Below are 26848 nucleotides of genomic sequence, written 5' to 3'. Positions count from 1 at the left end.
TCATGGTTCCTAGTCAGATTCGTTTCCACTGCGCCACGACGGGAACTCCACCTTCCTCTATTTTTAACACCTTGCATGCATGTGTTTATAGGGTCCTAGGGAATGTGGGCAGATGTAATTGTTTAGATTGAGCAACATGGACAAGGAGGACACATGTAAGGTCGCTGGTGAGACATGATTGACCCTACTAAGGGCAGCACAGTTTCAACACTTATCCAGACGTGAAATCTGGAGAGGAGACACATACTCTTTGCCACCCCCTTTCTTGCACATTGTTCCCATCATGTCCCACTACATTTCTCCTGCCACCAGCCCTTTATAAGCAGAATGCCTGCTTGCAATTGTTGCTGATGCCATCTTGGGCTCAGCCCATTCATTTCAGATGTCTTCTTATATCTCTCCTGCTTTTCTTTTCCTTTTTCTTTTTTCTTTTCTTTTTTTTTTTTTTTTTTTTTTTTTTTGTCCTTTTGCCTTTTCTAGGGCCGCTCCTGTGGCATATAGAGGTTCCCAGGCTAGGGGTCCAATTGGAGCTGCAGCTGCCAGCCTGCACTAGGGCCACAGCAACGCAGGATCCAAGCTGCATCTGCAACCTACACCACAGCTCACGGCAACGCCAAATGCTTAAACCACTGTGCAAGGCCAGAGATCGATCTTTCGTTCTCATGGATAATAGTCATATTCATTTCCACTGAGCCACTATGGGAACTCCTCACTTGCTTTTCTGACTTGGCCTTGTGTGTTCCTCCCTAGGCAGACCCAATGTGTTACATGATTATAGCTGAGAGCAAATTTTGCTGTCTTATTATTAACTGAAGTCCATGGTCTGTATTAGGGTTCATCCTTTCTTTCCTATATGCTATAGATTTTGAAAGATGTATATTGACATGAATCCATCATTCCAGGATCATACAGAATAGTTTCACTGTTTTAAAAATCCCTTGGCCTCCACCTGTTCATCCCTCCCAACCTCCCTTCTCAGTATTCCAGACAGATCTTTTCACTGTCTCCATAGTTTTGCCTTTTCCCGAATGTCACATTGCTGGAATTTTACAGTATGCAGCCTTTTCAAATGGTCTTCTTTCATTTAGTAACCTGCACTAAAGTCTCTTTTATGTCTTTTCTTGACTTGAGAACTTTCTTTTTCCCTAAGTCCCTAATTATTCGGCCACTGTTTGGAGGTTCTACCATATGTTTAGCCATCACGGGCATCCTGGTTGCTTCCAAGTTTTGGCAGTCATGAATACAGCTGTGTAAACACATTTGCGCAGGTTTTGCATAAGCAGTCAGTTTTCAACTCACTTGGGTAAATGCCAAAAAGGGGGATTGTTGGATCATATAATAAGTACATCACTTTCTTAAGAAACCGCCACACTGTTTTCCAAAGAGTCATTTGCTTTTTATTATCAATACCTGGTGAAACTTCTAAATCACTTCAGGGATTAAAACAATCCACTAGAAAAAAAATGTTGTTGATCAAAGACTGATTTCTACAGTTACTGTCTTGTTTTCACAATATGTATATAAACTCTATTCCAACTAGATCAATCTCACTGTGGCCAGATCCTCAGCTTTGAAATCTAACCACCCCAAGAAAGTCCAAGAAAGGGTGGTGGATTCAGGAAACGGCATATTTAAGATCACTTAAAACTCAAAATGGAGTAACTATGGTTCAGGCATCTAAATGGAGTCAGATCGGTAGATGTGGTTTCAGACACATTCTTGCATTACTAAGAACTTGAATTTTCTGAACTGTATTAAACCCAAGAGCACCACCCCCCACTTTCAAAATAACACCTGCAAGCAGCTACCAGTTGCAAACTAAGTTTCAAAAAGCCTCTCCCCACCCAAGCAATCCTTATTTAGACAAGCACCCTTTCTTCTTACCAGTTCCTATGTTAATTCTGGACAATTTTGTGTAAACTTGCAGCTTTTTTGGCATTTATCAACTTCCCCCATTTTGTAGTCCCCTGGGACACAATTCATTGCTTCTCCATCTGTACCTCCTGCAGTCCTAACAACCACAAATGAATGCCTTTTGGGGGGGCCTCGACAAGGGTTTCTGTTCTTAGAAGTCTTGGTTATCACAGGTTAACTACAAAGAGACAGAGCCTTATCCTCCATCTCTGTTAGGCCAGAGCGGCTCCCAGACTTTGGAACCCTCTGCAGACTTTCTTCTACTTTGCCAGGGAGGGACCGAGTTTGGGAGAAAGGCTACACAGAGGGGTTCTTTTTGACCCACTGTCAGTTCTCCTCCCCACTCCCAAGTCAGGCACTACCGGTCAGGGTAGGTTTCAGGGTCCAGAAGTGGGACTATGGAACCAAGCCCATGAACCCTGAATCACATCTGGTTTACCAGAGTTCAAGCTTTCTCTTCTGCTTCTCCTTCCGAGAAAAGAAATAGGAAGCAAAACCATGTGTCAAAGTACGCAGGGTGAGGCAGGTTGCTTCTGGACCCCTGGCAGCCAGTCTAGTGCTCCAGTCACTTCCTGGCATTCTGCAAACAGCTGCCTCCAGAGGGATGCAGGCTCCCAGGCCAGCGCAATTTTCGGAATTTGGAGGGCTGCTGGAGAGTGCATGGGGAGTGACAGTGGAGTTTGCAGTCCTGAGACCCTCCATCCCCACTCCACCGCCCCTGCTCCAATGCCTGGTCATGGTGAAGGAGGAACCGCCACTAAGAAGAGGAAGGCCTTGCCGGGTCTTTCCCAATGTGGGGGTGAGCGTCCAGGCTAAACAGGCAATTTCCAAAAACCCAACTTGATTTCACTCCAGCTGCCTGGGGCCCTGACCCGCTCTCTTCACTGGAGTGATGGGTGGGAGATTCCTTAGGACAGGTCCTGTGGTCTGGGGATAAAGGCTTGGGAAAGGCTGCAGGTTCAGCAGGCCTTACCTAGTGACTTGGTTCAGGGTCTCTCCCTCTTTTTATGTCTCAGACCACCCTGCCCCCACATCGCTATTTTAATTGGAAAGTAGAGATCCATTTGGAACTGGCCTGAGTCTCTTCTCCCTGCCCCCCCGCCCCTACTCAGCCCCATTTCTAGGAATACAAACGTTCCGGGGAGACTTGTCTTTAGACTCGGTCTGAATATCTTGAAGCAGCCTCTGGCAGAATAAGCAAGTATTTTAAAAAAAAGGAAGTTCCCTTCCGTTTCCTGTGGGTTAGGTGTACCAATGTTTTTGTAATATACTGCTCTTATTAACTGAAATTTCAGAAATGGAGATTGATTTGAGATAAAGAGGCATTTATCAGGAACGGGTAGTTAGAGCTGTGGCTCAGAGACTCAGATTCAGGAAGCACTGGAATTGTCTACCAGGCTACAAAATGGAGGTTGGTTATGACAGCAAAAACATGCAATGCCATATTTTTGTAATGTAAATATATCTGTTAAGAATTTAATTCTGGAGCTGGCCAGAAGCAGGGGTGCTTGTTAAGCAATGATTGGTTACATTGGTAATAGTAGTTGCATAACTACAAGGCGGGGCCTTGAGCTCAAAAGTTGGTAACTGTTGCACTATCTTTGGATCTGGTACAACACAAAGTTCAAATTCTGCAGTTCTAAAACCAGATCCTCAGTGGCCTTGTAGCTCCATTTTTGTACTTGGAACTGTGGGTATTCCATTATAGTTTCAATTTGTCATCATGCTCAGCAACGTCAGGGTTTTCTTGGTACTATATAAACATGATCTTTTAAAATGTCCATCTCTTAAATAGACACCAAAGCAGACAGCTACCTTGCCTGGGCCATTCTGGAACATCCATCCAGCCCTGTCTTACAAGACACTGGCACACTAGATCCCCTTCAAGTTCCATTCTGATTATTGATGCCCCATTGCCCAGCTTCCTTTCAAGGGTCCCCGGTTGTTATATCCATGGCCATTTATAACAGTCTACCTTTATAACACCCATCACCACTGTTATCGATTATTAAAATTTCCTTATTGATGCACTCTAGACGAGCAATTTTCAGTATAATCTCCCTTTTAGAATCAGTTGGGTTGGAGGGAAACTCTTAGAAAAATGGATGCTCAGATACCACCCCAGAGACCCTGATTTAACAGGTTCTTGTGGTACATTAGAATCTTTTTATAAAAATCCCTAGTGGGAGTTCTTGTTGTGCCTCATTGGGTTAAGGACCCAGCATAGGCTGCGTGAGGATGTGGGCTTGATCCCTAGCCTTGCTCAATATGTCAGGGATCTGGCTTTGCTGCAAGCTGCAGTGTAGGTCACAGATGTGGTTCAGATCCTGTGTTGCTGTGGGCTGTGGTGTAGGCCTCAGCTGCAGCTGCAATTTGATCCTTAGCCCAGGAACTTCCATATGCCACAGGTGTGGCCCTAAAATATATATCCCCTAGCAGTGTACAGAATCAAGATTCTACCTCATTCCCTGTAGCTAAAATGGCAAGTTCAACTTTCGTCTAAATCCTACCTTTCCTTTAAGGTTTTGTGCAAGTGCTGTCAACCCCCATGAAGTCTTCTCCCAAAGAAAAACACTTTCTGCCCCCAACCTTGGGCCATAAGCAGTATAGTCAGTAAGTTAGTTTCAGACCAAGTTGATGTCATATTATCATTATTGACCCTTATAAAGCCTCTCGTTTTGATTTTTTTTAGTCCTATTTCCATAGGCACCTACTCTTGTGCATTTAATGTGCATTATTTTTTTAAACAGATACTGTTTTTCACATAAATATATTCAGCAAATATTATTCCTTTTGTATAGTGAACAGTTTTGTATCACAAGTTTATACTTGATTATCACATAGTGATAACCAGCACCCTAATCATAAAATAGGGTATTATCGGCAGCATTCAGGCCTTCTTGTGCTCCTGCCAATCACTATTTCCTTCTTGCTACCAAAAGAATTTTCTTTCTTGGAGTTCCTGTCGTTGCGCAGTGGAAACGAACCCGACTAGGAACCATGAGGTTGCGGGTTCGATCCCTGCCCTTGCTCAGTGGGTTAATGATCCAGCGTTGCCGTGAGCTGTGGTGTAGGTCACAGACGCGGCTTGGATCCTGTGTTGCTGTGGCTCTGGCATAGGCCTGTGGCTGCAGCTCCGATTAGACCCCTAGCCTGGGAACCTCCATATGCTGTGGGAGCGGCCCAAGAAATGGCAGAAAGACAAAAAAAAAAAAAAAAAAAAAAAAAAAAAAAAAAAAGAATCTTCTTTCTTAACCTCACAGATTATTTTTGCTTGTTTCTGAGCTCTATATAAATTGAACTGTTCAAGATGCATTCTATTGTGTCTGTCTTCTTACATTGAACATTATGTTTTTGAGATTCACCCATGTTGTTGCCTATGGCAAGAGTTTGTTCATGTTCATTGCTAAATAGTATTCCATTGTATCAATATACTACTGTGTGTTACCATTCGACTGTTAATAGGCATGGCAGTTTTCAGTTGTTGTCTATTACAAATAACTCTTTTTATAGTCATTTTGTGTGTGTCTTTTCATGCACATATGTGTGTGGTTTTTAGAAAACATGAGTAAAATTTCTGGGTCATGGTTTAGTTATGACCAACTTTGATAGTTATATCAAAGAGTGTTCCAAAATTGCTGTAAATGTTTATAAGCCGACCAGCAGTGGATAAGCGTTCCAGTTGTTTTACACCATCCCTAATAAATTACATACTATTCTTTTTCATTTATCCATTACAGTGAATGTTTAGTGATATGTTTGGTGATATTATGGAATATTTTCCTTGTTTTTTTTTTTTTTTTTCTATATTCAGGTAAAGTAAGTGTCATTCATGTTTTCTGGTATTGAAAAATTCTGGAAGTTCCACAAAACAATCCTTAATAATAAGGATTCATACTAAAGTTATCAACAGTAACTTTTGTCAAAGGTGAGTAATCTTTCCCTTAGGGATTCAATGACAATTTATTATAGAATTTACCCTTAAACATCTATTGCTATATTTTCAAGTTCACTGATCTTTTCTTCTGCACGTTTAATCTGCCATTAATTCATCCAATGTATTTTTCATCTCAAGATGAAAAATGAAATTTTATCACTAGATGTTGGGTTTGTATCTATTTTTTAATATCTTCTATAACTATAGGTAGTAGTTACATAAACATTTTATAGAATATTATATTATAACATATTATATATTATATGTACTATATATTATGCATGATATATGATAATATATTATAAAAATAATAAATAATTATATAGTATAGTATAATATATGATAATATATTATAAAATATAATAAGTATAATATATAATATAATGTATATTATAATATATGTACTATATTATGCATAATAGAATATATAAGAAATATATAAGATATATTACATATATAAGTATAAAATGTTCCTGTTCCTAGCACAAAGCTCATAAAATCCTTGTAAATATAATATAGGATAGATATCCATCTTTTTCTGTTATCTCAGTTTGTCAGAGGGAATCAGGTCGCCATTTAGTCTATGGCTAATCATTCCGACTACTCTTAAAATGCCCCACAGATGATGGGGTATTTCCAGCCTGGTTGATCCAAATGGTCACCCTCTCCAAATGGGGAGGTGAGTACACTGGTTACTGTTTCTTCTGATCATTTCCTGTGCTTTCCCCCTCCATCCTCACACACAAGTGTTCATCAGTACACTGCTGAGCACCCAGGGAGCACACTGTGTGATGTCTCACTCTCTCCTGACTTGTGTGCACAGGTCTTGTTCTGAGCTTCCTTCCTTCAACGCACAGAATGACTGTTGCTGGGCAGTAATCAGGGGCAATGGCAGGGCTCACCAAATGTGTTTCAGAGGATCACTGCCCTTCACTGAGTGGTGCCCAGTCCTTTTTTTTTTTTTTTTTATTGGAGTATCACGGACTTAAAATGTTGTATTAGTTTTAGGACCATCAATTATACATATGCTTGTATCCACTCTTTCTCCCTATATAGGTTTTTTTTTCCTTTTTTTTCCCACACATTTTATTTTTTTCTTTTTAGTTGATTCAGGCAGGGGAGTAAATTGGGTCCCTGCTCTTCTATTTTGACAGGGCACAGGAGTCTGTGGAGTTGCTCTTTCTAAGTTAAAAATTTATCAAATGCATCATTTCTTTTTACAGCCCACTTAACTCATTGTGATATTCTGCCTCTTATTCCGATGTGTTCTTTTTCTCAGGTAGCCAGTTACTTGTCCTTTGGACAGGGTTGAGGCATAAAAAATATTGATGCTAGAAACTATTAATGCATAAAGTCCATGTATGCTCAATATACCTCGTTTGAAATGAGCCACTCCTCTGAGAGAAATAGGGTGTTTCTCTGATGTGTCCGTCTGTTGCTTTCGCTTTTGTAGTTCTTCTTGGCTTTTGCATCTCAGAAATCAGTCGTGTTCCGGGAACAAGCTGAAAGGAGCCTGAACATGACTTCGTTGGAGGCTTTGAAATTCTTACAGACAGGTCATACCTGCAGAGAAAGCATGTCTGAAGGGCAATCTGGTAATATAAAATCGATAAATTTTGACAAAATGCTGGGTGGGGAGGGCTCTTTTTCCACTAACCATCGGCAGCATGATTGAAATTTCCTGTCCGGGCTCTTAATGCTTCACGGTCAGCTTCGGCGGGAGAGGGACTCTGTTTTAAGGGACTAGAGGGAGAAGGTGGATGGTTAGATGGGTGTGTATTGTGTATGTTACTTAAACCCTTCTGGGGCAGGAGAAATGCACAGTGAGTTAGGTTCTAAGAGGTTAAGAGAAACATATTCTCTGGTTTTATATTGCTAGTCTCTGTATTTTCCCCAGGTTATTGGCAACTTGCACTCTGGCAAGCCACATTACGATACTAATTAACAGATTAGTATACCCCAGAGTGACAGCAGACACCAACAGTTTTGTAATAACATATGCTAATAAAAGTTGCCGGTAAAAACTGGGATTTTTTGTGTCTAGATCCTTTGTGATTATTATTTTTTATTTTTTTAGTCTTTTTGCCGTTTCTAGGGCCGCTCCCACGGTATAGGGAGGTTCCCAGGCTAGGGGTCGAATTGGAGCTGTAGCCGCTGGCCTACACCACAGCCAGGAAAGCTACACAGGATCCGAGCTGCGTCTGTGACGCACACCACAGCTCATGGCACCCGCCAGATCCTTAACCCACTGAGCAAGGCCAGGGATCGAACCTGCAACCTCATGGTTCCTAGTTGGATTTGTTAACCACTGTGCCACCACGGGAACTCTTCAAACTTATTTTTTGAAACTTTCCTGTAAGTTAACAAAGGTTTTTAGATCATGAAACTAAAAGAACCAGTAGACCAGTAATATGTTTTGTTTTTTTGTTCTTCTGTGAGACCATTCCCAACAGCACTTCTCAGATGAGAAATTTGAAGGTTATTGTGGTTCTTTGAAGATAATATTAAAGGCAGGAATTTGGAGGGAGACAAGAGGAGGACACACCATAGGAAAGTATCAGGGAAAGAAATTTTCCTGTCCTTTTTCTGGCTGGTCTCAGAATTAAATTGACATAAGGTAGATTAACAGGAGAAAATCAAACCAAAAAAAAAAAAAAATCATAATATGTATACATGGGAGAAACCCAGGGAAACTTGGTAACTCCCCAAAGTGGCCATAAACTTCACCTTAAATAACCTCTCCAGCAAAAAACAAAAGATGTTTGGGGTAGTGGTTTGGAACCTGAAAGTGGGGGGAGATAATTGACAGAGAAATGGAAAAGCAAGTATTTGGTGAATAAATGTTTGCTGGGACACACTGAAATAAGGAGACAGTGTGGACTTGATCTTCCTGTTGGAGGAGGCAGGAGCTTGGGCTCCTCGGAGCCCACTGGAAGTCCTACATGGAAGCTGTCTGAGGCTGCCTTATTTTCCTGGAATTGCTGGAGTGGGCAAGAGCTGGGATGAGGCATGGGGTGGAGGTGGGAAGGTGGGAGTACCTGGAATCCTTGGCTCTTGGCAAAGTATTTTCACAAGCAGATAATTTTTAAATTGGTATTTCTATGGGGAGATGAGCATATGTCACGTCTAGAAACAATTTTCTTTCCAATTTACCTGCCTTTTATTTATTTTTTTCTTGCCTTATTGCTGCTGATAGAATCTCTTGGAAAATGTTAAGTTGGATTGGTAAGAGCTAACATTCTTGCCTTGTTCCTGACCTCTGGAGGAAGGCATTTACTTTTTCACCATTAAGTATCATGCTAGTTGTACTTTTTCTATAGATGACATTCATCAGGTTAAGGAAAGTTCTTCAGAATTTCCCTTGTGGTACAGTGGGTTAAGGATCTGCTGTTGTCACTGCATTGGCTCAGATCACTGCTGTAGCACAGGTTCGATCCCTACCTCAAGAACTTCCACAAGCCACTGGTGCAGCCAAAAAAACCCCCCAAAAGAATCAATTAAAATAAATTTTGGGAGTTTCTGCTGTGGCTCAGTGGGTTAATGATCTGGCTTATCTTTATGCAGGGGCAAGTTCAAAATCACTAGTCTGGTTCAATGAGTTAAGGATCTGGTGTTGCTGCAGCTGTGGCATATATCACAACTCTGGCTTGGATTCGATCCCTGGCCCAGGAACTTACATATGCTGCAAGAGCAGCTGAAAGAAAAAACAAATTTTTAAAAGGAAAGCCCTTCATTTTCTAATTGGTTAATTGGTTGGGATTTGTCATTTTGGATGAATATTACATTTTTCACATTTTTTTCTGTATTTATTGAGATGATCATGTGCTTTTTTCCTCTTATTCTGTTAATGTGACAAATTATATTGATTAATTTTCTAATGCTCCCCTCAGTACTTCTAACCAGATCTCTTATTTATGGAGGTAAATCTGAATTATTTGTATGTTTCTTTTTCATCCTGATTTCTACTCTTTTTTTTCTTACTCTCTCATTAGCTCTTCTTTCAATAACTGGAAGATTCTCTAAGGGAAAATAATTCAGTTTCTCTTATCTCTAGCCCTCTTTGGGCCATGGTCATCCTTTATGGACCTGAATTTTTGTGAAGTGGGTTGGCAATAGGGAAGGCAATAAGAAAACTGACTGTACAGGTTGATTTTGTGGTAAATGTAAGCTTCTCTCCCTAATGCCTTCATGTGATTGAGATTATGACATTTGTATTCACAGGGGAGGATCTCCAAAGAAAATGTCTATCCATTACATCTCTACCTTTTCCCAAGCTTGCTTGTTTCATCATCCCTATGGCAGTCTTAGCTGCAGCTGTGATTGCACTTTCCACTTTTTTGGCAGGTAAGTGACGTGTGCTCCACACTTGACAATGTTCTTCACACATTTATGTTGTCAATAAATATTTATTGAGCTCCACTCTGTGCCAGCCCCTGCGTGATGTTCTTGAGTTATACCCATGAACAATATACACACAAAAAATCCCTACTCCCAGGGAATTTATATTCTGGCAGGATGACACAGATCCTGTAAATAAAGCAGAGATGGAATAAATTGTGGTAGACATAGAGTGGCCAGGGTAAGCCTGCTTGAGGGGACACCCTTTCAGCAAATGTTTGAAGGAGCCATGTGGCTGTCTGGAGAAAGCATTCTGGACCAAGTAGAATCACCTCTGCATGTCTGAGGAACAGCAAGATGAGAGGGAGGGAACTAAAGCAAGATGAGAATGCGGAAGAGTAATAAGCTGGGGGTCAGGAAGGTAATGACTTAATCATAGCTTTTGGAGTCAGTTAAAGATCTTGGCATTTATTTTGAAATGTAGTGGAGGACCATCAGGAAAGGGAAAGTGATAGGAGAGGAAAGTCCTGATGTGACTGTCATTGTTAGATAATCCTTTTAACTGATGTATTGAGAATGCATTGTTAGAAGGAAAGGGTCAAACCAGGGATGCCCCCTGAGGTCAGTCTCGTAGAAATCCAGGCCTGACTGTGGCTTGGCAGGTGGGACAGGGTTGTCAGATGCTGGATATTTTGCAAGCTGAGTCAACAGTATTTACTAACAGATTGGAAAAGGGAGGAAAAAGTCAGATTGTGGAACAAAAAACATCTATTCTTCCCACAGCCTACACTCTGAAATCTTGCAGGTTGCAGAACATCTGACAAGGACCAAGATATTTGCATACATATTTGACAGAAATATGTACAAAACAGAAAACTACAGGAGACCCTACATTGTATTCTTGGTACTAAACTCAGTATTTGAATGTGTTATGTTTTGTTCACTAGAAGATTTGATACCTCCTAGGAAATGCATCACACTAAAATCTAGGAAATGTAAAGAGGTTGCCTTTCTTTTACCAAGAAAAAGAAATGCTAGATTTCCTGTTGTGGCGCAGCGGAAATGAACCCTACTAGGAACCATGAGGTTGCAGGTTCGATCCCTGGTCTCGCTCAGTGGGTTAAGGATCCAGCACTGCCGTGAGCTGTGGTGTGCGTCGCAGATGAGGCTCGGATCCCGTGTTTCTGTGGCTGTGGTGTAGGCCGTCAGCTGTAGCTCCGATTCGACCCCTAGCCTGGGAACCTCCATATGCTTCGGATGTGACCCTAAAAAGCAAAAGTAAATAAATAAATAAATAAATAAATTTAAAAAAATAATAAAATAAAATAAAATAAAAGAAAAGAAAAAGAAGTGCTGCACCTAGAAATTATACTACAGGAAGTTAGACGGACCGTGAAAGACAAACATCACGTGATATCACTAATCTGTGGAATCTAAAAAGAGGATACAAATGAACTTGCTTTCTGAACAGAAACAGACACGCAGACTTTGAAGACAGGCTTTTGGTTACCCAAGGGGACAGGTTGGGCGGTGGGGAGGGATGGCCTGGGGGTTTGGGACGGGCATCGGCGTCTGAGGTATATGGAATGACTGGCTAAAGGGGCCTGCTGTATAGCACAGAAAACTCTGCTCAATGAGCTTTGATAATCTATGTGAGAGCAGAATTCAAAAGAGACTAGGTGTGTCTTCCTGTATCACTGAATCACTTTGTTGTCCAGCAGAAATGATCACAGCCTTGTAAGTCAACTGCACTTCAATAAAACTTGAAAAAATTAAAAAAAGGGGCTGGTATGGAGGCAGATGTGGGAGAAAGGGCTCTGTCTAATACTGAGAATGAGTACTAGAAAGTAAATGTGATAGAAATCGATTTCCTTCAAACCATGAGTGTCTGCGTACCTCCAGGAACGTCACACAGGGATACCATTTGTTGTCCAGGGGTCTAATGACCACTGTGCCTGAGGTAAGGCTTTTGGTGATGACTTAGGAAGGCCACAACGAAAAGTACCTACTGCAAGACTAACCTCAGGGGTAAAAGGTCACCATATAAGAAATATATATATTTATTCACATGTTGATTTCTGTAGAACATTTTGTTCCAAGGCAAATCCTCAAAGCAATAAAGTCATTTAGCAAAATCTACTGCTATCTTCCGCATGGTAAATGATGATGAATATCAAGATTGTATTCTCCCAGAAACCAAAAAAAGAAAAATGGGAGTTCCCTGGTGGCTCAGAGGGTTAAGGATTCAGCATTGTTACTGCTGTGGCTTGAGTTACTGCACTGCTGTGGTGGAGATCCAATCCCTGGCCTGGAAATTTATGAATGCCACAGGCTCAGCAGGAAAAAAAAAAGAAAGAAAGAAAGAAAAATGATCTCACAAAGACCTGCTGTTTTGACAAGCAGCGAAATGCAATGACATTTCTCCATATTGAGTAGCTGTTGGTATACTATAAATGGTTAATGCTGGTAGCATTCTAAGAGACACTAGAAATATTAGTCTGTAGCATATTACAGCTCAACAATTCTGCACATAAACAAGAGTTGGGCAGCACCCATAGTGTATTTATTAATACAGCCAAGCACTTGAGAATATGTTTCTGGAAGTAAAAATGAGATGGCGATGAGGGAAATTATATAATGAATGGTGCCAAAACAGGTACCCAAGGAAAGCTATTCAGTGGGAAAAACAAATGCTTTGGGGCATGGAAGACATTTCCAGTGCTCTGTGTATCTAAAAAAAGTAGGCCCCTGTTCAGATTTTAAGAAAAACAAAATGCTGTTATGAAAGGCCATTACAATACAAGAGTCTGGTTGATACTTTGCCATGTTTTTCTTCGAATCCCACACTTTGGAATTTGGTTATACATACAGACATGCATACCCGCTGTATATATATGTGTATACATGCATATGTTAAAAAAATAGACTGACTTCTGGATGATAAGTGGAAAATAGATAAAAGGGAGGAGAATATTTATTTGTTGTAATTCATTGTGCCTGTCCAACTTTTAGTGAGAGGGGCAGATCGGCAAGAGTACATTCGGTATGTTACCTGCCCAAAAGGATGGATTGGATTTGGAAGTAAGTGTTTTTATTTTTCTGAAGACGCAAAGAACTGGACAGTCAGCCAGATGTTCTGTGTCTCATTAGAAGCTCATCTGGCTCAGTTTGAAACCGAAGAGGAGCTGGTAAGAAATATTTTTGGATCTTATTCTTTTTGAATACTTAGCCCCTGAGAAGGATAAAGCCTGGATAGGGTGAAAGCTGAAAGACCAGGAAGGATCCCCTAGGCAGACTTGGGGGTGTGGGAGGCATATTGGTGCCTATTATTTTTTAGGGGTATATTCTCTGCCTAAAACCCTGTGAGGCAAGTTAAATGTGTTCTTTCATGCTATCCTCTTGGTTAACCTGCAAGATTAGATGATTGTTCCCACTGTACAAAGAAATATGGTAATTATGTACTTTGTCATCCAAATGGGGACATTCAAAGGAGTGAATGTGACTAATATTAATTTGATGCTGGAACTGCAGGCACCAACTTTCCCAGTCAATTGGGATGTCTGGTCACTTTAAAGTCACTTAGAATCAGAGACATTTGAGCAATTAAAGCAGAGAATTGGGTCCTCCAAAGTCTAAGCTTCTCAATGATATCAGGCTGCCATCAAAGAGAAGGCTGGAGGGAAGAGAGGCTTACATGTAATATAAGAGAAAGAGACACATGTTTTTACTTTCTGTGTTTTACAATAGAAGTTCCTGAAAAGATACAAAGGCCCGTCTGACCATTGGATTGGCCTTAGCAGAGAGTCACCACATCACGTTTGGAGGTGGACGGACAACACTGAATATAATGCCTCGTACGTTTCGAGAGTTCTTTTCCTTCTGTTGTGTTTACGTGTGGTTGTGCATGGGAGTTGTGTTGATGAGAAATGCATTAAATATCATGGGAGGCTTATGGCACTGGCTGGAAGGACATATAAATCCTTTGTCTGCTCTTCCATTTACTAGCTGTGCCTTTCGGAAGAAGTTTACTTACTGTGATTTCAGTTGAAATCTTTAACATGATGATGACATTTGACATAATTCTTCCACTTTTATTCACTGACTTAAACTGCGCTGAAGTCCTTAGTAAGAATAGGGAGAGAGGAGTTCCCTGGTGGCCTAGGGGTTAATGATACAGTGTTGTCACTGCTGTGGCTTGAGTCACAGCTGTGGCTCAGGTTCGATCCCTGGCCCAGGAACTTCTATATGCTGCGGGCACAGCCTACACACACACACACACACTCACACACACACTCACAAAGTGAGAATATAGAGAGAGTAGCTGATGCACAGCAGGGTTTCTAAAATCCTAGAAAATCACAGAAGAATTGACATCCACAGACTCTTAAATCCACTTTTCCAGTGGCTGCATCCATTTATAAAAGGAAGGAGATGGACGTCCCCTTGTGGTGCAGTGGGCTAAGGATCCGCCATTGTCACTGCTGTGGCTCAGGTTCAGTCCCTGGCCTGCAAACTTCTACATGCTGCAGATGCAGGCAAAATAAAATAAAATAAAATAAAAATTAAAAAAGAAGATCATCAGGGAACCAATGGGAATCCCTTCTAAATTTTTATCACCAGAAGGAACTTTGTTGCATTCTTTGGATCATGAACGTTGCAGTGGGGGTGTTTTGAATGTAACCAATACATTAGAACAGATAATGTTGGGGCCCAATCACTTCCATCAATCAAAGCTAAGCCCTTTTAGGAATTTACTAGTTAGTAAATACTTTTATTTTCATGCATGTATGAAATAAGTCAGAAGAACACTGAACATAATCTTCCACTGAAGGCCACCAGTGGCAGCAGTTCACTTAGCCACCGCAGCCAAGTACCAGTTAAATCCTAATTGAGGACACAACCGGATGATGACAGTTTTGTGATATTCAGCAAGGACTTGGAGAATATCAAAGGAGCTAAATACAGAAATGGTGTCCATTTGCTAAGAAACTATATGAGTGACACATTTTTCACTTTCCTCTTGCTCATGCTAAAAATACATGGGGAAGGGATGCTGAAGAACAGAGAGGAATGACTATAGATATCCAACCTATGCTTTTTTAATTTTACAATGATTTTTGTTTTTTTCCATTATAGCTGGTTTACAGTGTTTTGTCAATTTTGTACTGTACAGCAATGTGACCCAGTCACACATACATGTATACATTATTTTTTCTCACATTATCATGCTCCATCATCGGTGACTAGGTATAATTCCCAGGGCTCTGCAGCAGGATCTCATTGCTTATCTATTCCAAATGCAATAGTTTGCATGTACTAATCCTAAATTCCCACTCCCTCCCCCTCCCCCTTGGCAACCACAAGTCTATTCTCCATGTCCATGATTTTCTTTTCTGTGGAAAGATTCATTTGTGCTGTTTATTAGATTCCAGATATAAGTGATATCATATGGTATCTGGCTTTCTCTTTCTGACTTACTTCACTCAGTATGAGATTCTCTAGTTCCATCCATGTTGCTGCAAATGGGATTATTTTGTTCTTTTTTATGACTGAGTAGTATTCCATTGTGTATATATACCACATCTTCTTAATCCAATTATCTGTCGATGGATATTTGGGTTGTTTCCATGTCTTGGCTATTGTGAATAGTGCTGCAATGAACATGCGGGTGCATGTGTCTTTCTTTTAAATTTTTGTCTTTTTGCCATTTCTTGGGCCTCTCTCGTGGCATATGGAGGTTCCAGGCTAGGTGTCTAATCAGAGCTGTAGATGCCGGCCTACGCCACAGCTACAGCAACGCCAGATCTGAGCCGCGTCTGCAACCTACACCACAGCTCACGGCAACACTGGATCCTTAACCCACTGAGCAAGGCCAGGGATCGAACCCGCAACCTCGTGGTTCCTAGTTGGATTCGTTAACCACTGCGCCACGACGGGAACTCCGCATGTATCTTTCTTAATTTGTCTGGATATATGCCCAAGAGTGGGATTGCTGGCTCATATGGTAGTTCTATATATAGTTTTCCAAGGTACCACTATACTGTTTCCCATAGTGGTTGTACCAATTTACATTCCCACCAACAGTGCAGGAGTGTTCCCTTTTCTCCACACCCTTTCCAGAATTTGTTATTTGTGGACTTATTAATGATGGCCATTCTGACTGGTGTGAGATGGTACCTCGTAGTTTTGATTTGCATTTCTCTAATAATCAGTGATGTTGAGTATTTCTTCATGTGCTTGTTGGCCATCTGTATATCTTCTTTGGAGTAATGTCTATTGAGGTCTTTTGCCCATTTTTCATTTGGGTTGTTGGCTTTTCTTTCTGTCGAGTTTTATAAGTTGTTTGTATATTTTAGAGATTAAACCCTTGTCAGTTGAATAATTTGAAACTATTTTCTCCCATTCTGTAAGCTGTCTTTTTTTTTTTATGGTTTCCTTTGCTGTGCAAAAGCTTGTCAGTTTGATTAGCTTGCATTGGCTTATTTTTGCTTTTATTTCTGTTGCTTTGGGAGACTGATCTGAGGACACATTTGTAAGTTTGATATTAGAGAATGTTTTGCTCATGCTCTCGTCCAGGAATTTGATGGTGTCTTGTCTTACCTTTAAGTCTTTAAGCCATTTTGAGTTATTTTTGTGCATGGTGTGAGGGTGTGTTCTGGTTTCATTGATTTACATGAAGCTGTCCAGTTTTCCCAGCAACACTTGATGAAAAGACTATCTTTTCCCCATCTTATATTCTTGCCTCCATTGTTGAAGATTAATTGACCATAGGTGTCTGGGTTTATTTCTGGGTTCTCTATTCTGTTCCATTGGTCTGTCTGTCTGTTTTAGTACCATGACCACACTGTCTTGATTACTGTGTCTTTGTAATATTGCCTGCAGTCTGGGAGAGTTATGCCTCCTACTTGGTTTATGCTCCTCAGGATTGCTTTGGCAATTCTGGGTCTTTTGTCATTCCGTATAAATTTTTGGATTGTTTGTTCTAGTTCTATAATAAAATGTCATGGGTGATTTGATAGGGATTGCATTGAATCTGTAGATCGCTTTGGGTAGTGTGGCCAATTTTACAATATTAATTCTTCCGGCCCAGAAGCATGGAATATCTTTCCATTTCTTTGCATTCTCTTTAATTTCCTTGATTAATGTTTTATAGTTCTCAACATATATAAGTCGATTAAGTCTAACTTTTCTATTGTGTCAGGATCTTTTTGCTTTATTGATTTTCTGTCCAGAGGATCTGTCCATTGATGTGAGTGGGGTGTTAAAGTCTCCTGCTATTATTGTTTTCCTATCAATTTCTCCTTTTATGTCCATTAGTATTTATTGTAGGTATCTGGGTGCTCCTATATCAAGGGCATATATATTGATGATTGTAATATCCTCTTCTTGAATGGATCTTTTTATCATTAAATAGCGTCTTTCTTTGTCTTTCTTTATGGCTTTCATTTCAAAATCTATTGAGTATTGCAACTCCTGCTTTCCTGTGTTTTCCATTGGCATGAAGTATCTTTTCCCATCCCCTCACTTTTAATCTATATGTATCCTTTTCCCTAAGGTGAGTCTCTTGTTGACAGTATATTGTAGGCTCTTGCTTTTTTATCCAGTCTGTCACTCTGTGTCTTTTGATTGGAGCATGCAGTCCATTGATATTTAAGGTAATTATTGAAAGATATGTATTTATTGCCATTTTAAACCTTGTTTTCCAGTTGATTCTGTTTCTCCTTTCTTCCTTTCTTTTTTTTATGCTTGAATACTTTTCTTTTTAGTTTTTGTAAATGTAATGTTTGGTTTTGATTTGTAGTTGCCCTGTTGTTTTAAGTATGTTAACCCCTTCCTATATCTGCTTGCTTTAGCCTGATAGTCATATAGGCTCAAACACATTATTTAAAAAAAAAAAAGAATCTATATTTTCTTACTTTCCTTCCCCACATTCTATGATTTTTAAATTTTTTTTTTAATATCTCTGTGTTTGTCCTTTTGCTGTTCCTTGTGTTTATCATCACTTTTACAGTAGGTTTTTTTTTTTCCCCCTCTTTTAGTCTGTATGCTGGTTTATTTAAGTGATTGCTTTCCAGTTGTGGTTTCCTCTATCCTATTTCTTCTTACTTCTTTTTTTATTTAGAGAAGCCCTTTCAGTATATCTTTTAGAATGGGTTTGGTATTGCTGTACTCTTTTAGTTTTGTTTGTTGGAGAAATTCTTTATTTCCGCTTCTATTTTAAATGATATTCGTGCTAGATAAGAGTATGCTAGGCTGCAATTTTTTTCCTTTCAGAACTTTATATATATTGTGCCACTCCCTTCTAGCCTGTAGTGTTTCTGTAGAGGAAGCAGCTGATAACCTTATGGGAGTTCCCTTATAATTAACACTTTGTTTTTCTCTTGCTGCCTTTAGAATCCTCTCTTTACCTTTAACTTTTGCCAGTTTTATTATAATATGTCTTGTTGTGGTCCTATTTGGGTTCAACTTATTTGGGGCCCTCTCTGCTTCCTGTTTCTTGATATCAGTTTCCTTTAGATTTGGAAAGTTTTCAGATGTAATTTCTTCAAATATATTTTCAATCCCCCCCCCCTTTTTTTTCTTCTCCTTCTGGAATTCCTATTATGTGTATATTATCCCATAGATCTCTTATATTGCTTTTGTGTTTTTTCATTTGGTTTTCTGTCTGCTGTCCTGATTGGGTGATTTCCATTATTTTATCTGCCTAGTCACTAATTCATTCCTCTGCATTATTCATTCTGCTCTTTAGGGCCTTTAGCTCAGTTCGTGTCTCTAAAAATGAATTTTCTAATTTTTCTATATTCCTCCTTATATCTTCTAGTTTCTTTCTAAAGGAATCTGCATTACCATTCATATCTGCTCCTAATTCCTTGATATTCAGCCTTAATTCCTTCAGTATTTTTCCTGTCTCCCTTTTGAACTCAATGTCTTCAGACTGCAGAGGTCTGTTTTGTTGTTTGCTGCTGCATGTGGATTCTGTTCCTTTAACTTGGGATGGTTTCTGAGCTTCTCCATTTGCTTATGTTTTTCTTCTTTCTGTGAGTTTAAGGAAGCCAAACTGTAGTCTTTGAGGGCTACTTCTACGCAAGAGCACCCTTTTGTATTTTGTGGGGGGTTACTATTTATTTTTGGCATGGGAGTTTGAATATTTGCTGTCTCTTTCTTTGGTGTGAGCAGGCTGTTACCCTCAGTGTACTGAGTGTGTTTCTGGGGAGAAGGAGGCAATGGGTAGGGCTAGTAGTCGGTGCCTGGTTGCTGGGCTCTTAATAGCAACAAGGACCTGCAGGAAGGTGGCACAAGATACTCCTAGTTTCAGGGCCCTGGGAAGTGGTGATGAGTCTTAGGAAGATTTACAAGGTGCCCAGAACATTTGGCAGTGGCACTAGCAGGTTGTGTGAATTCCCAGGGGAGTGAGAGCAACAACAGGTCATGCTCAAATGCAATGCCCTCCTCTGAGGTGATTGGAGCCCAAAGTGGTGGCTGTTCAGGGATGCCTATTGGCTGCAGGCCACACCCACCTCTGGAGTCAGTGATAACTGTGGTGCTTTGCTCTTGCCACCTGCGGACCATGCAGGAAGCACCCTGTCTTACTTAGTCCACATAGAAGGTGCTGCACAGGCTGCTCATAGGTGTAGGATCTTGAGAAGTGAGACAGATCAAGCGTGTGGGCACTACCTAGAGAGTTCAGCAGTGGAAGCATCAGGGCCAGTGTACTCCCAGGGGTGCAAGAATAACAACAGGTGGTGTTTAGTCTCAATGCCCTCCTCTATGGTGCCATTGAGGTGATTGGGGCCATGAATGGTGCCTATTTAAGGACCCTTAGTGGTGGCATGCCAGGCCCACCTCTGGAGTCAGAGATGACTGCAGTGGTTTGCCCCTGCCACCTGTATACCACACCCGAAGCACCTATCATGCTTAGCCCCCATAGGATGTGTTGCACCAGCTGCTCCTAGTAGTCAGTTCCTGGGAAGGGACAGTGATAAAGTGACTGGGCACTGCCCAGAGCTTTTGGTAGTGGCAGCAGCAGGGCAGGTGCGCTCTCAGGGGGATGAGAGCAATAATGTGTGGTGCTTGGTTGCAGTGCCTTCCTTTTTTGCCAACTCCTGAGGTGACAGGGACCATAGGTGGAGCCCACTCACAGGTCCCCAGTGGTGGCAGGCCACGCCTCCCTCTCACCTCTGAAATGACCACCAAGGTCCATTCCTGCTGCCTGTAGATCACACAAGAGGCACCACGTTGCACTTAGCCCCCTACTGCCCTTAGCCCACATAAGAGGTGCCCAGCCACCCATAGCCTGTGCCAGAAGCACCCAGTCTTCTGTAGCCTGAGCAAGGGACCTCTAGCCACCCGTAGGCAGCACCAGAGGTGACCCACCCTCTGAGAACCCACGCATGCATGCACAGGGAAATTCCTATGGTGGTCTACCCCTCCTGCTCTCACCATCCCCAGCAATGGTGCCTTGCTTCTCCTGTGGGCCCAGACCTTCTCCTGGGTTCCCTCTGCCCTGGCATTCCACTCCCCAGTCAGAAACACACCACTCCCCCACCCAAGGCACAGTGCTCCTTAGCCCCTTAGGCTGTTCCCACAGAGTCAACCCTAGTCCTCTCCCCAAGACTGACCTCCAGAGCCTAAGTCTCAGTGCCCAGCCCCCGCCCAAGCATCTCAGGCCATGGTGTCCAGGTGGTGGTGCCAATGATCTGTGCGGCTCCCACTCTACTTTGCCCTCCTCAGTCCAGCTGCTGTGCTTTTCTCAGCGACTCTGAGATCCTTCTGTCTCAGCTGATCTCCTGGTTGGTTAGATGGCTTCCCAGGGTGTAGGTTCCTTTTCTTCTTCACAGCTCCCTCTCAGGAACACTAGTCCTGTCCTGATTCCTTCTCTCTCTCTCTTTCTTTCTTTCGTTATTCTTTCCCAGTTATGTCAAGAGTTTCTTGCCCTTTTTGGAGGTTTAAATTCTTCTGCCAGCATTCAATAGATGTTCTGTGAGGGTTGTTTTACATGTAGACGGTTTTTTTTTTTTTGCTTTATAGGGCCATACTTGTGACATATGGAGGTTCCCAGGCTAGCGGGGTCGAATTGGAGCTACAGCTGCCCGCCTACACCACAGCCACAGCAATACAGGAGTCGAGCTGGGTCTGCAACCTACGCCATAGCTCACAGCAATGTCAGATCTTAACCCACAGAGTGGGGTCAGGGATCAAACCTGCAACCTCATGGGTCCTAGCTGGATTTGTTTCCGCTGCACCATGACGGGAACTCCAAGATGTGTTTTTTGATGTGTTTGTGGGAGAAGGTGAATGTGATGTCTTACTTCTCTGCCATCTTGATCCACCCACCTAACCTATGCTTTTTTAATATTTTTGTGTTTGGTTCTAGGTTTGTCATCAGAGGAGTTGGAGAATGTGCCTACCTGAATGACATTGGAGTTAGTAGTGCCAGGACCTACACAGATAGGAATTGGATTTGTAGTAAGCCAAACAATTATGTCTCCATGTACCCTCTTACTTTAAGAAATTTTTAGGAAATTTCATACACCTAAGAGAGAGGTGCATTGTAAATTGGTATACACAGTTGCTGCTGCTCTGTTGTTAGGTTTACCAAAAATATTCCCAATCTTCATTTATAACATTTGTTGACAGCAAAAAAGCAAGCTATCCTTGACGGATATGATTCAGGAATTTGGAAGAGCATGAGTCTAAATTAAATAGGTGTTAAATAATCAGTTGATATTTATATTTTGAACCCAGTCAATATGAATGAGTTCCTCCTTTTCTATACAGATAGCCTTTATTTGCACACATGAGAAACCATAAAAATGACCATGATAGCTGAAACTATGCAGAGTGATTTTAATAACCAATGAGGAAAGTTACAAATGGTACCTTGTTACAGATGGTTAGCACATTCAAAATCCTCTTATTGTCAGTTACAAATATATGAGGAAATTTAAAAAGTACTAAGACTAATATTTATTTTGGACTCTGTATTTTAAAACATTGAAAACACTGAAAAAGTACTTTTTACACATTATAAGTATTTAGGTTTCAGATTACTTAAAAATAGTGTACCTCTGTACTAATACCCATCTTTATTTTACCCTTTATTGGATTTAAAAATCCTCTGCTTTTGAGGAGTGGATAAAGAAGATGTAGTACATATACACATTGGAATATTATAATATTATATTATAATATTATATTATATTATTATATTATATTATATTATATATAATATTATATTATAATATTATATTATATATTATATATATAATTATATTATATATTATATATATTATATATTTATATTATATTATATTATATATTATATATATTATATATATTATATATTATATATTATATATATAATTATATTATATATTATATTATAATATTATAATATTCCAATGTGGGTCAGTATTATAATACTGACCAAAGTTTGGATAGTTGGGGGAATGGGCTGGGGGTTGGGATGGAAATACTGTAAAATTGGGTTGTTGTGACTGTTGTACAACTATAAATGTAAGAAAACTCATTGAGTAATTTAAAATAAAAATAAAAAATAAACATCCTATAATTTAATCCCAATTAAATCCCAAATAGTTAATTACCTCAACTCTAGGCATTTGATGCCCCAATCTCAGAACTATTGATAGATGACTGAGTTTTAGAAACAAAATGTTTTAACTTTTCAGAGCATCAGCTACACTGTGCTGATGAGTCCCAAAAAGGATGAAATGGCAATTTACAATGCACCTCTCCTCTCTCTACACTTTAATTTCTTTCGTTTCATTGAAATTTTTTGTATATTATATATTGTATCTCTATGCTACATGTATTTGAAACCGTGTGCTTGATGTCTTTTGCCTCATAATCCATTTTGCATTAGATTTTCTAAGAGGCAGGAACTAAGTCTAGTTCACTTCTACATCCTTGCAGATCAGCACAGTATGCCAAATATAGGATGCGTTTCTAACATAGCTGTGGATATGCCTTCACGACCATGAAATTCTACTCTCTTTCCTTAGTTTCTGCTAACTTTCTCCTGAAGAAAGTTAAGTTTCCACAGGAATATGGAAACTTAAAAAAAAATTATATTGATAAACTGGATGTGACAAATGAAATTTGAGTCAAACGGTTACCCTGACGCACCTACTCTTCTTTTACAAACGAGTTCACAAGCCATCTATCTAAAGCACGGATTCCATTTCTTACAAGGTGTGACCCTGATGTATTATAAAGCCCCTCAAAGCAGAGTTTCTTCATATGAAAAATAAATATAAGATTACCAGTTTTACTGGTTTAAGTCCAGAGGAGAGAAGAGATAAAAGTCTCTTGCCCATAGACCTGACTCCACAGTAAATATTTAGTAAATTGTTTTTCTTCCATTATTATGGTATGGAAATAAAGTAAAAATAACAGCAAGTGTTTTCCCACCCATGTGGGAACACCTACCTGGTGTGAAGTTCATTGTCATTTCCTGTCACCATTAGAAAATCATCTAATGTGTCAGTGGAAATTCATGCTCGTTTGTATTAATCATTCAAAGCTCAGGTAGGAAACATTTCTTCATAGGAACAAGTCTACAGAAGTCTTTGGCCTATCATACAGAAAAAATCTGCATAGTTGGGGACTTACCCATTCTTCCACTTTAAATTCATTCTGATTCATTCTTTGCATGGTCACCAAAGCCATCACGCTAATCCACAGTATGATTAGGTCACTTCTTTGAATAACATCTGTGAATGACTTCTTTACTTTCAGCATACAACCCAAACCCCTGATGGTAATCAAGGCCATATAATATAATTATGTCTTTACTTTCTTTTCAGCCTTTTTTCTTACATCATTTTGTCTAACATCTCTCCTCCACCTCCAATTTGACACCAAAAAATAATTAAAAAAAAAAGAACTTATATACCAAATAATTTCTCTGCTAGTGTACAGAACCTCAGCTTGTGGAGATGTTTCAGGCCACTTGTCAGACCAGATCTTGTATGGAAACTCCATGGTGTTCATGCCCATTGGAAATAATATGACTCTTCAGCAACTCTAGAAGCCACCAAGGCATAGCTATTCCTGAGTAGCTGGAGTTCTAGCCACATCAGCAGCTACAGTTTCAAAGAGCTAAAGTCCAGTGTGGAGGATGAAGACTCTAATGGAACAGATCAACTTTGGATGTGGCGAGTTAACAGAGAGCCATAACCATAGAGGCGTACTTGGTTGGCTCATCTTTAGTCTTAATGTAATCATCACCTCCCAGGGATGTGCTTTCTGGTTTTACTGGATGGCTTTCTGTGTTTTCATAGCAGTTACTGCCCCAATCTAAAGCTCATTCTATTGTGTTGCAATTGCTTCACCAGTTTTCTCATTGCTGCCTGTAGAGAGAAACTACAATGACTTGTCCTTCCTTTTGTTGTCAGTGCTTTGTGTGATCCCTGGCAGATGGTGAACTGTAATTACTGTTTATTCTATCAGATGGTGAACTGTAATTACTGTTTATTCTATGAGGCAATCTCTTTGACTACTATATGCTCTACATATAGATATGCATCTGTATGTATATACATTGTATATAGTAAACATTTTTTTCTGTTGTGTATGCAAATCATATTTGCTCATAATAGTCTGTGTCCAATTTGTTTAAAAAGATATGTAATTCTCCGATATCATAGTGATACTGGAAAGATGGTGCCGGAATCCGGGTTCTTGTTCACAGCAGTCGAAGAATAAACTCTGAGAACACACAGGCAACAGCAAGCAAAGTCTTTATTAAAGAAAAGCAAATAGCGCCCCCCCCCTTCTCTATTGTCCTTTAGGGGTTTTTATCTCTTAAAAGTGGGGAGGGGTACCAACGTGGGGTCTAGAAAGATGTGGTTTTCTCTCATTGGCCTTGCTCTATTACCTCTATCAGTCCCTGTCCAGTAGGGGTTTTAGGGTTGGAAATGTCCCATAAGTTTTATGATTTCTTTGTCCTTTTCTTTCCTTAGATTAAGCCACCTTTCCTTTCATTCCTTTATTATCAGTTGAGGAGTGGGCTAGAGATTCGCATTTCCTGCAGTCAACAACGTCTATGGGGAATTTGCATTTCCTATAATAAAACAAGGCCTGTGGAGGTGTTACTCCCTGGAGCCCCTTAAGCCACAAAGGTTAATCAATATCCATATCAAAAGAATGTATGGGAGCCCCTGCTCCTACACTAACTTCCCCAGTTAATATTCTGCCTCAGTGGATATACTGAATTGTCTTCTGAGTGTCTTGGCTTTGATGCAAGGAAAGTGTACTTAAAAGAAAAAAAAAAAAAACTCTCCTGAAAATAACTTGGAAACGTTTTGTCCTTCACTTGTCATTTGCACAGTGAGGCCAAAGAAACTGAAATGTCAGGTTGGAGCAGAGAAGGGTTTATTGTAGGGCCATGTGAGGAGATGGGTGGCTCTTGCCCCCAAAGTATCCTGAACTCCTTGAACCAAATTGCAAGGTATTTTTAAAAGCCAGGTGGAGCAGGGGTTGGGGGGTCACAGGATAAACTATCAGCTTGTGCACACTTCTTTGATTGATTGATGGTGAGGGAACAAGGTGGTATCACAGGGGTTAATATTCTCAGTCTTTAGGTCCCAGGGGGCCTGGGGGCTATGTGCTAGTGGTTCTCAAGGACTGAACTTCTTCCTTTTGGTTGGGGAGATTTTCACATTTATAAAACAACTCAGGAAGTATGCATCAGATACTGTTTACTAGGTTATAAGGCAAAGGAAGTGGAGGAAGAGCCTGCCCCAGAAAGCACAGTAGGGTCTTACTTGCTTACAATTTGAGATAGAGTGTCTATTTTAAACACAACAATGAAGCAACTTATGCTTAAGCACCTTCAAGGTCATGGTTTTTTGTTTTATTTTTGTTTTTTTTGTTTGTTTGTTTGTGGAGGTTCCCAGGCTAGGGGTCTAATCCAAGCTACAGCTGCCGGCCTAAGCCAGAGTCACAGCAACGCAGGGTCCGAGCCAAGTCTGTGACCTACACCACAGCTCACGGCAACACCAGATCCTTAACCCACTGAGCGAGGTCAGGGATTGAACTTGCAACCTCATGGTTCCTAGTCAGATTCGTTTCTGCTGTGCCACGATGGGAACTCCAAGGTCATTGTTTATTGTACTAGTGTTCTGATTATGAAATACATAAACTGGAAATCTATTTCAGTGTGTGTTCATTGGAAAGGAATCTAGGATGTCTGTACAGCTATTTTTCAATCTGAGAAATAAATTTAGTGCCAATAAATCTTTTCAGTGGGAATCCCTATGGAGGATACTATAGTTTGCAAACTGGGTACTTTTAGTATTCCCACCAGAGCTAGAATTGGATGTCTGGTCCTTCTCAGAATATAATGTAATAACCAGAGAGAGCACTGAGACCTCACAAGTGGAGATAATAAAAAAATAGATGGAAAGCAAGAAATAGAAAAATGCAAAGTAGTAAAAATGGAAAAGAAGAGAAGCCAGGCCCAAAGAAAGATTAGATTAGATTTATTGCAACAGGAGTTCCTATGGAAAATGTGGATGGGACCACAATTTCCTGCAGGACAAACTGGTGGAGACCCATCTGTCCCTCATGTTCATCTGGAAATAATAGAGGTTACTAACACAAGGGATAACCAGTGGAGAATTTTAAAAGATGCTA

At 40.4% G+C, this 26848-nt stretch overlaps 1 protein-coding gene across 1 annotated transcript; it reads left to right on the top strand.

Annotated features, from left to right (window-relative positions):
- Nucleotides 1–136: 136 nt before the first annotated feature.
- Nucleotides 137–24937, top strand: CLEC2D (C-type lectin domain family 2 member D). The gene is made up of 8 exons (XM_085024886.1): nucleotides 137–167; nucleotides 2505–2713; nucleotides 7305–7446; nucleotides 10073–10195; nucleotides 13202–13377; nucleotides 13937–14043; nucleotides 21564–21655; nucleotides 24124–24937. Exons 1-8 carry the CDS (start codon nucleotides 137–139, stop codon nucleotides 24237–24239), a joined length of 996 nt encoding a protein of 331 aa, XP_084881012.1. The 3' UTR covers nucleotides 24240–24937.
- The last annotated feature ends 1911 nt before the right edge of the window (nucleotides 24938–26848 follow it).

Source organism: Sus scrofa, chromosome 5 (genome assembly GCF_054392235.1).
Source record: "Sus scrofa isolate SSC_HxYL_T2T_F1_AM1 chromosome 5, Sscrofa_HxYL_maternal_Yorkshire_Landrace_v2.0, whole genome shotgun sequence".
In the NCBI taxonomy this organism is placed as follows: domain Eukaryota; kingdom Metazoa; phylum Chordata; class Mammalia; order Artiodactyla; family Suidae; genus Sus; species Sus scrofa.
The sequence above is the reverse complement of the archived record's forward strand: the minus strand, read 5'-3'. Positions and strand labels throughout refer to the sequence as shown.

Coding starts and splice junctions, on each gene's coding strand:
- CLEC2D (XM_085024886.1), top strand. CDS start 137: ATGGACAAGGAGGACACATGTAAGGTCGCTG. Junction 168..2,504: donor GGACACATGTAAGGTCGCTG/GTGAGACATGAT, acceptor TTCTGCAAACAG/CTGCCTCCAGAGGGATGCAG. Junction 13,378..13,936: donor TTGAAACCGAAGAGGAGCTG/GTAAGAAATATT, acceptor GTTTTACAATAG/AAGTTCCTGAAAAGATACAA.